Source organism: Staurois parvus, unplaced genomic scaffold, assembly GCF_062004578.1.
Source record: "Staurois parvus isolate SC_StPar_1 unplaced genomic scaffold, SC_StPar_1.0 ptg000432l, whole genome shotgun sequence".
Lineage (NCBI taxonomy): Eukaryota > Metazoa > Chordata > Amphibia > Anura > Ranidae > Staurois > Staurois parvus.
In genome coordinates, this window is record NW_028318228.1 from 389237 (window position 1) to 400096 (window position 10860).

Below are 10860 nucleotides of genomic sequence, written 5' to 3' on the forward strand. Positions count from 1 at the left end.
AGTGCTTTTTATTAGCACTGATCACTGTATTGGTGACACTGGGGAGGTCAGTGACACCAAATTAGTTCCCACCAGTGTGAGAATTCCCGCCGCAGTCCCGCTATCAGTCGCTGATTGACACCATTACTAGTAGAAAAAAAAATTCCAGTATCTATACAGCCATTTGTAAACACTATAACTTTCACGTAAACCAATTAATTTACATGTATTGGGATTTTTTTTAGCAAAGACATGTCACAGAATACATTTTGGCCTAAATTTATGATGAAATTTGATTTTTTAATTTTTTTTACTGGACAAAAAGTCAGTTTTGTTTTCAAAATTGTTGATCTTTTTTTTATATCGCAAAAAAAAAAAATGCACATCAAATTCCACCAAAAGAAAGGTCTATTTGTGGGGGAAAAAAGGGTGTAAACTTAATTTGGGTGCAGCCTTGCATGACCACGCAACTGTCAGTTAAAGTAACGCAGCACTGTATCACAAAAAATGGCCTGGTCAGGAAGGGGGGTAAATCCTCTGGAGGGCAAGTGGTTAATATCACTTTAAGGCCTCATTTACACAGATGAACCTGTTTGTATACCCGTGTGATGGGCTGTCTTTGCCCATACAGGATGCACAGGTGTTCCGTGTATCCGCATGCATGTCTGTTGGAATAATGTGGCTGCAAGGACCCAGCCGCTAATTCCAATTTGACCTTCCTCATAGAAACATACCTATCCATACATCAATGAAAGGGCCATCCCATTGTCTGTGTTCAGTGACCTGCACTTGCACGGCTGTCACATGAGGACTAGCGGCTGTGTCCACATACAGTAGATATGTATAGGAACGCCTGCAGATGCATGGAGATGCATGGAGTACCTATGCTAGGGTTGCCACCTCATCCCATTAAACCCGAACACATATTAATTTACAGGTTCTGAGGCTAATGTAATGCAGATAAGGCACTAAGTGAGTTTAATTACCACCTTAATCAGCCACAGAACCTGTATAATTAGTAGGTGTTAGGATTCAGCCTGGGTTCACACTTGTGTGTGCAGCACATCACATGTGATTCACATAGGAACCGCACTGCATTCCTGTGCAAATCACATGTGATATCTGTGCAGTGCAAATCACACCGCATCTGCACCAAAAAAGTGCAGGACCCTTTTTTTTGTCCACACCAGAATCGGATCGCATGGGTATTCACACCTATGTGATCCGATTCTGCACATCGCACCGTGTTTTGCGAACTGATTTCAGGATGTTAACTTAAAATACACACCCGCAGTGGTTCGTTTAAACGGGGCACATTTATGATGCGATGCAGAATCGCACAGAAACCAGTGCAAATTCTGCATCGCATCAGTGTGAACCCGGGCTTAAGGTGGGAATACACAATTATAAAATCGACCGATTGGTCATCCGACGACCGAGAGGCGTTCGTTCGTCGAAATTGTGGCCCACATTAACCGATCTAAAAAAATTGTTCATCGGGCAATATGTAGCGTTGTCTTCCGTACAAGTGAACGTGATGCAGTGTGCGTGTGATCTTGTAGCCACGCCCTTCTGGCCAGAACTAGCGATATACACAACAATTACCAGCAATGAGTATATTATAGTTTATTACATTATCTATATGCATAAATAGTGATATCTGGGGCGGACTGACCATTTGGAAACTTGGGCACTGCCCGAGGGCCCAAGGTCAGTAGGGGGCCCCATGAGATGCCCCTGGTACCTTTTTCATAGGCTTTTTTGAGTTTGGGCAAGGACACAGGAGCCCAATGATCCCCTATTGCCCGGGGGCCCCATGAGTTGTCAGTCCGCCCCTGAGAGATACATAAAATATAATATGCAGAATTCTGGTTTCATTATCTCATTAGGCCAATCTACTTTTAACATTTGGATTTTCCGTTCGTGTTCGCAAAGATTCCTTGGACATAAACATCCGAGTCATCTTCTGTTTCCGCTCATGCGTGATAGCGCTTGATAGATTTTTTTCGGACGACTGTCATACCACTGCATAGAAAATCGGTAGTTCGTATGTGAAACAACAACATTTTTCACTGTTGTTCAACTGGATTTTTTCATTCACAATATCGTTATCGGTTAAAACATCCTGCTCATCAACGAAGAGAAAATCGTTCGATCAGTAGCTCCGCAAAATTTTTCATATGATTTTCTTATCGTGTGTACAGGGCATTAAAGAGATGAGGTGTCAACCCTAGCCTATGCATCCTATTCGGGGAAAAATTGTACAGACAGGCAGGGGCGGACTGACCATTTGGAAACTCAGCCCGGGGTCAGTAGGGGGCCCCATGAGATGCCCCTGGTACCTTTTTCCTAGGCTTTTTTGAATTTGGGCAAGGACACAGGGGCCCCATGATCCCCTATTGCCAGGGGGCCCCATGAGTTGTCAGTCTGCCCCTGCAGACAGGTACACCTGAGTGAATGAGGCCCAATAGTCCATTTTTATTCAATGAGTTCTATTACCATGTACATGTCATACATATATAGATGTGTAAGAATCCATTTATCCATTTGGAATGTTTTTATTTGATTGATCATGGCAATCATTTTTATTCCTCACCAGCTTGAACAGTTTAAAAAGGATAACGAAGCAGCTGGAGTTGGATTCGGCACAGCCACACGAGCTCTGGAGCAATCAATAGAGAAGACCAAAGCGAACATCAAATGGGTAAATGAAAACAAACAGATCGTTCAGGAATGGTTTGAAGCTGCAGTAAAGCCATAAACTTTATATCGCCACCACTACCTGATACTTGTGAAGATCAAGTTTACCAGCCACAGGTGCCTCCTACAAGAACTGTTTGCCACCCCCCCAGATTATAAAGACAAAAAGACAACAAAGTGGTTGTAGAGCGTCTTGTACGATATATCATCTACATTGATTCCGTCTTCTAGTCCACTATTCTGTCATTGGTTTCTATGACCTTCCTTTCTGTAGTGACCGAGAAACCCCAATTGCCAAGTCGTATTTGAACATTTGCTGCAAACCTTCTGTGTACATATAATGGGGAACTTGCTTTTACTTCTCAGGGTTTAAACACTATGCTTATCTTTTAGGGAACATGATTTGCTCTCAGATATATAAATAATATTAAGGGGTCTAAATGACATAAAATGTCACCATGAAGAGAGAAGGAATGACAATAGTATAATGTCCTGGAACACATCATCTCATATGCTGCCTGCTTACATAAAGAAGAATCCCAGGTCTTTAGGGTGTATTATTACTATTATACAGGATTTATATAGCGCCAACAGTTTGCTCAGCGCTTTACAATATAATGGGAGACAATACAGCAACAATACAGTTCAATACAAGAGGGTTAGGAGGGCCTGATCCTTGGAGCTTACAATCTAAGATACTTTTTTGCTTGTTCCTGCTCCCATTGCTGATGTAAAAATCCAGCACAAAGCGGTCTCCAGCATGGGGGGATGCATAAACTCCCAGACGCAATGAGGTCTTTGTATAAAAAAATGTGCTGTGCAAATGTCTCTGTCTCAAGCATTTTTCAACCACCACAATAGATATTTCCTATGACTGTCAGCTCCATCGAGTGACCATAATGCTGTATTTTCCGAATTCAGCTATTTCAGGAAAATACCACATTGTGGACACTTGATGGAGCTGATGATCATAGAAAATAAAAATGACAAATTATGTTTAATGAGACATTAGCACAACAACATTTTTTTAATAAAAAGACCCCAAAATGTCTATTACTGTATGACTTGTGAAAACATAGGCTTCATCTGTCTAATAAACCATCCATGATGGTCAATACCTTAATTCAGCCCTTCAAGATTCAGATCTTTTTACTTATCTGTAAAGCAGGCCACACATTAAACCATTTTTTTTCCTGCAACTACGTGTTGCAGGAAAGAAAATTGCTCAATTCCCCCATAAGCGCTATTGTGTTCTGCCAGCGGGGAGCCTTATCTGCTGGCAGAATGCAACAATCACTGTGGCTATGGCCGCCGGCATTGATTGCATGAAAAAAAAATCCGACAGGCTGGTTGTACTGAAATTGATTGATGCAATCAACCTGTCCATAGATCGAAACTGAGCTGGTCCCTGCTAAATGGACTATCCACCTATGGCTGGCTTAAGAGGAGGCTTCTTCCAAATGACCACAGATGACCAAATGTAGAGTATTCTTCTAAGTGACGATTACAATAAAGTACTGTGAACTTTTTATATAGTATCATTAGCCAGGCAGCCTGTTATTTCAAGAGTTTCTTTGTGTTAAAAAGGTTGAGAAAGGCTGCCGTAATGTGTTAAGGAGGATATACATGAGCAATTTTCATATAGCATCAGACTTGAGATCCCAAGGCCAAGAAGTAGCTGCTACCTCCACCTATGCCCTCCTCTCTCTGCATCAACTATATGCTGGACCAATTCATGTTCCATCTTGCTTAATAGACCTCATCAAGTACCTGGCTATAGATCTGAGAGCCTAATGAGTTGTACATTTCCTTTTAAACAAAGCAAATATATTGTACCATTATTTATACCTTTACAATCTTTATGTAAATAATATAATATCCTATTTTCATAAAACAGAGACACTGGGAAAAATGGTTATTTTGTTTTACATTCTAGAATATAAAAATAAAGAGTTAATAGGAAACCTTTATTTTGTCATTTGTTTTTCTAATCGGGTTGTGATGTTAATGCAATAAAGGAAGTAATTTAAGGGTTGAATGCAGTTAATTACTCTTTTGTGGTGTTTTAGCTGTAAATGCACATTTAAACTGATAACACAACATTAAAAATGAGCAGCTGACATACATTAAGGGGTCTATTTATAAAAAATGAGCTCTGTGAATCTGTCAACAAGTCATGCAACCATCACAAATATTTACTGTAATTTGCCTGATACATGAATTTTCTAGGATCCTCAGTGCCATCTAGTGGCTATACTGCAGTATTTTCCCAATTAAGGTATTTTTAAAAAGTACTGCATTATGGCCAATAGATGGAGCTGAAGATCTTAGGATATATACAGATTAGGCAAATTACAGTGAAGATTTGTATAACTTAAAAGTTAGTTTCCCTTAACACAGTCTCTCTCTTAGTTGACTTTCCAGACCTAATTTGTCCACGTGTGGGATGCGCAACATTCCATTGAGATTTTCTATCTAGATTTAAATCCTTTTTTTTTATACTGCTCCAAGGAGCACCCGTCACATCTCTGCTTTGTGTTCATTGGACATATACTTGATACCATGCTGTTTAAAGTATTCAGCTTGATTTTCTTTTTTTTTCTCTTACCCGACAATCGGATTGTTCAATCTGTAAAGTTTGTTTAAATCAATAGACATATTGAAATAGGAAAGATAGTATACTGCCACTCTATAATAATGCACAAAAAGATAGTAGATTGAAACAGGGTGGATTTGATTTAAATCAAACTGATTTAAATCACGATTTAAATCACTAGTCAGTAAGGCTTGATTTAAATCCTAGTTTTCTGCATAAAGAAATGCCCGTAGCGAATAGGGAAGAATGGAAATAGTGCAGGGCATACATGACTAGGCCCAGAGTGGTGTAGGGAACGGAAAGGGTTAAATTTAGCTCCAGGGGGTGGGGAATTGATTGGGTAATTATAGTATTGGCAGATGTGGAGTGTAGGAGGGGTCTGTGGTACCTTAGGGTGGGGGGTTCTGCGGAAGGGGCGTCAGTGGAGCTGGACGTGGCAAGGACCAGAGCTTCCCTCCCGCCCTCCCTGTTTGGTTGGGTATAGGGTCTCGCCCGGGGGCAGGTGAGAAAGCAAAAAAAAAAATGGACACCGGTTGGAAAGGGTTTTTTTTTCGGTTGGTTCGTGGGTGGTTGTTGGTCTTTGGAGGCGGTTCTCATCTTGGAAGCTAAAACAATGGTGTGGGACCCCATCCGTGGTATGGGGGGCCCGGTGGATATTCCCAGTTAACCAAGGTTTAACTGGAAGGTGGTGGTGCTGCACTGCGGACGGTATGGTTGTCTCCGAGCTGGTTGGTTGCGGCTGGAGGCCTAGTGTATAGGGTTGTCCGCAGGTGCATTTTGGATCGTTTGTGGGTGCCTTTGAAGACCAACAACAATTCTTTGGTTTCCGTTAAGGAACGGTTGATGTATGTTAAAATGTGAAGTTGTTAATAAAAGGCCATGTTGGCCATTTACTCCAAATGGTGTCATGTTTTTTGTAAAGTTTAGTTGGTTAAGGGGGTGTGGAGTGGTATGGATAGGTAAAGGTGGAAGTAGGAGTGGACAAGCCTATCTATGGTGCATTAGTCAAGACTAATTCTTGCTGGTATAACTTTAATATACAAGTAGATGAAGATTTTTAGAATAACAACTTTTCATATTAGTTTTTTTTATCCCCAGTTTAATAGGTTAATCTTCCTAAGTACAACAGAAAAGTTGTCCCAATATGAATGGAGAAAAATAATCATTACCTTAATAATAACAATTTAAATAGATTTATTCAACTGAAACAATAACATTCCAGCATATGTGATTTGCTTAAACATCCATGTTTGTTAACTAATTTGGCTAAACAAAATATATATATTTTAAGAAACGTAGACTGTCAGCCCCTTCCTCCTCACACTTAGTTTCACTTCCTTCTTGTGCAGATCTATTCCACTCCATACAATCAGAAAAATATTGTTTCTATTCTATTCACTGAACTTCTTGAAACTTAGCACTGAAGGGGTTGATTCTGTATTCATAGGTTTGTAGAAGTTAGGATTAAGGTCTTTTTCTTAACTCTGTTCATGTTATAACATTTTTGCTGTGAAGAAGAGGCATGTGATCTCCGCTGAGTCAAATTCAGTTTTGAGAACTGCAAAACCGAGCATCTGTGATAATATCTTGTAGGCAGAGAAACTGCCCAATAATCTTACAAAAACCTCTGGAAGAGCATGACATTGTGAATGGATTCATGGAATTTATTTACCAAAAAAATTAAACATATACAGCCTTATTCTACATAATTAAAAAACTAATCTTTATTTCATGATGGAATAACCTTTGGATGGTAATATATTTTGCTCAAAAAGCTTTTTATTTAAAAAAATCAATTTAAATAAAAAAAATCAGATTTAAATAAAAAAAATCAGATTTTTTTTATTTTTTTTAAAAAATCATTGATTTTTATTCACCCTGGATTGAAAGGATGTATTGTGGCAATGTAGTTAAGCAAGACATAAATCAATAAACAGACAACTGAACATGTTTAAAGATACTGAATTAATCATGGTGAACACTGACCCATAAGATGGTGGAAATCAACTGAACTGTAGCAAAGCTAACCCCAATTATAACTGATGCAAACAGGGTTTAAAGTATTGGCATTAATTAACCCACAAATAAAGGTCCAGGTGCACACTATGCATACAGCACCAGTAGTGGGTTTGTGTATACAATCCTGACAAAGAGGTACCCCTGGAGGTGATTACAAGTATTTAGTGCCTAATTGTCAGTATTAGATAGCTACTGTTGGGGCCCTGATGTAAGCTGATGCATGCGAAGCTGTCCCTTTAGACTGTGTAATGGATGGCTGATTGGCTGCTGAACAAGCGCAGACAATTCTGCTCACCACACCTGCCATGCAACAGGCCCAGTCCCATACACCTGACAGTCTGCTGTCCAAGAAACCTCTGGTGATCAGGTCCTCAAAATGCTCAGGTTCTCTCTGGTGTAAGCAACAGGACTATCCAGCTCGGGGCTCAGCTTAGCGAAAGACCTTTTTGTCGCTCAGTCCAAAGCAGGGGCTGACTGACAACTCATGGGGCCCCCGGGCAATAGGGGATCATGGGGCCCCTGTGTCCTTGCCAAAACTCAAAAAAGCCTATGAAAAAGGTACCAGGGGCATCTCATGGGGCCCCCTACTGATCCCGGGCCTTCGGGCAATGCCCGAGTTTCCAAATGGTCAGTCCGCCGCTTGTCCAAAGGCTCTCTCTCTCTCAGGCTCAGTCTCAATGAATGTGGACCCACAGTCTGCAACTCAAGAGGCTCCCAGTGGCACAGGTCCTCAGCCTCTATCCCACATGCCAGCCCTCTGGGGCTGCCTCTCTGGTCTCTGCACCCCAGCACAGGTACCTCCAGCACAGAGCCACTGCCTGGCTCCCTGTACTGTTCTCTCTAGATCCTGATCCACATTTGTGCAGGAGATAGTGGGTATTTAAAGCGGTGTTCCAGTGAAAATAACAAAAAATACAAAAACTGTAGCTGCTGACTTTTAAAAACAGCCACTTACCTGTCCCTTGATCCTGTGGTGCCCCCCCCTCGTAGCCCATTTCACTGTCCACCCTGTGTTCCAGGCGCCTGCATCTTCAATGTTGGCACCTGGCTGTGACAGCTTGCAGCTTCACAGCCGGGTGCCCCCTGTAGCACTGCGCTTTCTGAATGGTCCTGTAGCTTTCTGGGACCTGTCACATGTCCCAGAAGACTACAGGGAGGAAGGGCAACTTCTGTTTCCGATCGCCTAGGCAGCAAAAGTGGGTGCAGCTACCTGTTAATTTCGGGTACTCGCTCCCCCCCCGCTCCCCAAAGGTGACAATTCTTAACGGGGAGTGGGGGACCAGCCTTAAAGTAGAACTTCCCCTTTTGGGTGGAGCTCTGCTTTAAGTCTGCATCTCCATATGCTTCCATTAACTTGTAAAGGGGAGTGATTTCCCCATCCACATCGAGTGTGTGGAAGGGGGCATTAGAAAAGGATTAGAAAAGTAAAAACAACTGACTGTTTTGCATAATGCTTTAGCAGATGGTGTTTTAAATAGATAAGATTCATATAAGCATCTTAAGGTAGCCCAAATATGATTCATTTTATTGCATTCAACCAGCGAGTTGAAAGGAAAACAAAAAGGAACGGATTGTCTAGAGGCAAGCTTAAAGACCATGAAACAGTTTGCAGCTTGGCTGAAAACAGTCTCTGTGGCAGGAACCAGACTACTTTCGACCCGTGTGTACAGCTATGTGTCTGACAGAAGCTGGTCTCAGAACTGGCTAAACTGGCAGTAGGAGGAATAATGCCCTATCATTGGTGTCAGTGGGAGGAATAATGCCCCATTATTGTTGTCAGTGGAAGGAATCCCCATCTTTGGTGTCAGTGGGAGGAATAGTGCCCCATTGTTGGTGTCAGTGGTGGGAACTATGCCCCACTGTTGCTGATGGCGGGGGGGGATGATGCCCCAAGGGCTGGATAAAAGCAAGCAAAGGGCCTCAGCCAGCTGCGTTTTGGAGACCACTGGCTTAGGGGGGAAATAAGCAAACTGAGCCAAAGTTACTGGCAGCTCCCAGACTATCCACATCACCAACAGTCAGGCGGGTTGCCCTGCACATCAGGAAGATCACACACCTGCCTTTCCTGACCCATGTACTCAATTTAGTAATCCTGAGCAAGAATCCAAGCTTAGTGGATCTGCTACACAAGTCCAGAAAGGTTTGGGCTGCTTCTACCCGGCCACAGATTGCTTGGCGGAATTGCAGTGAGAAAACCAGCTGCCCCCTAGCCTCTGGAATTCTGTGCTGCACATGCTGTCAAGGTTGTACCAGCAACAGCTAGGAGAACTGGCTCTGGGTCCTTTGGGGTTCTCTCCCTTAGAAGTGGCTGATAATCCAGGATGCCGGTTTATTTTTTGAGAAGGAAACAAATATGGTGAGACATGAGGAGATGTAAGCCGTGTACCGGGGTGGGCTCCCCAGGATACAGTGAAGTCACGAACGAGGAAATTAACCCCAACACCAGCTTTTGCCACAACAGATATTTACTTAGATGTGGCAAATAAACAGCCACAAATGCTGAAAACATACAATAAATTTACATACACCCAGCCCAAAGGCTGAGACCCTTGTGCTGCACAGCACGGCGCCTTCTGATGGATGAAGGTAGAAAGCGAAGTAATTTACCTACTGGCGGGCACAACTAAGCTGCCACACCTTACCTGTTATTACCCTAAAAGAGCAGGAATCAGTGTATGGGTGTATGGTATGGGCTAGCCTGCGGTGCAGCACAACAGCTTACAATCTTACACAAATCTACAGTATTCCCCCTCTCATAACTGGTCCTGTAGCACATGCCTGAGTATTCCTTCTGAGCAAAACCCCAGTCTGGCTTGAGTTTGTAGGATTTTATCAGCTCTCCAATGTGAAATGTCACTTTAAGTTGTGGAGTCCTTCCAGTAATCAGTAACAACACTTGTGGCCTGACACAAACAGAGACCCTAACTAACTATAGGCCTGGACTCAGTCTCAAGGCGCCAACACTGAAATGAGGTGTGTGCACGATCTTACCGACCCGGGTCTGCTTTGCATCCACTGGTGACTCTGAACAGAACAAATGTCTCTCCAACAAGCATGTGGTCTCGCCGTATATGTTTCTTAGTTCCTCTGCTCTTATCAACCTTCCTGGCAGCAATCTCATCAGCATTCCTGGCAGCAATCTCATCAGCTTTCTGGCAGCAATCTCATCAGCATTCCTGGCAGCAATCTCATCAGCATTCCTGGCAGCAATCTCATCAGCTTCCTGGCAGGAATCTCATCAGCTTCACTCAGCTGCAGCTCTGGTTAGTGAAGGATGCATTCATACCTGGATGTCATCAGATTCTCAGCTCACACAGCCCCTAGATTCAGCATCGTCCAAAACATGGCTGCAGTCTCCTCTTCCTGTTTACTAAACTCCAACTCTGAGTGCAAAACCCCACCTCTTCATGAATATACAAATATCTATGCAGTCTGAGCCTGTGTTAGAAAAACAGTGACATCTTGTGGCTAAACCGCAGAATATCAGTCAAAACATTAATTTACTTCCACACAAACAGTGTTCAAACAATGAGAGCTGTTTCCCCATCTCACAGAGACAGGGATAA

The 10860-nt window shown here is 42.5% G+C and overlaps 1 protein-coding gene across 1 annotated transcript in view; it reads left to right on the plus strand.

The window, feature by feature from the left end:
* LOC149454213 (aminopeptidase N-like) overlaps positions 1 to 4643 on the plus strand; it is a 108616-nt gene extending 103973 nt beyond the window's left edge. The window contains exon 21 of the mRNA XM_089687617.1: positions 2579 to 4643. Within this exon, the coding sequence (XP_089543743.1) occupies positions 2579 to 2740 (162 nt within the window). The 3' untranslated portion in view covers positions 2741 to 4643. The remainder of the gene's footprint in view (positions 1 to 2578) is intronic.
* The last annotated feature ends 6217 nt before the right edge of the window (positions 4644 to 10860 follow it).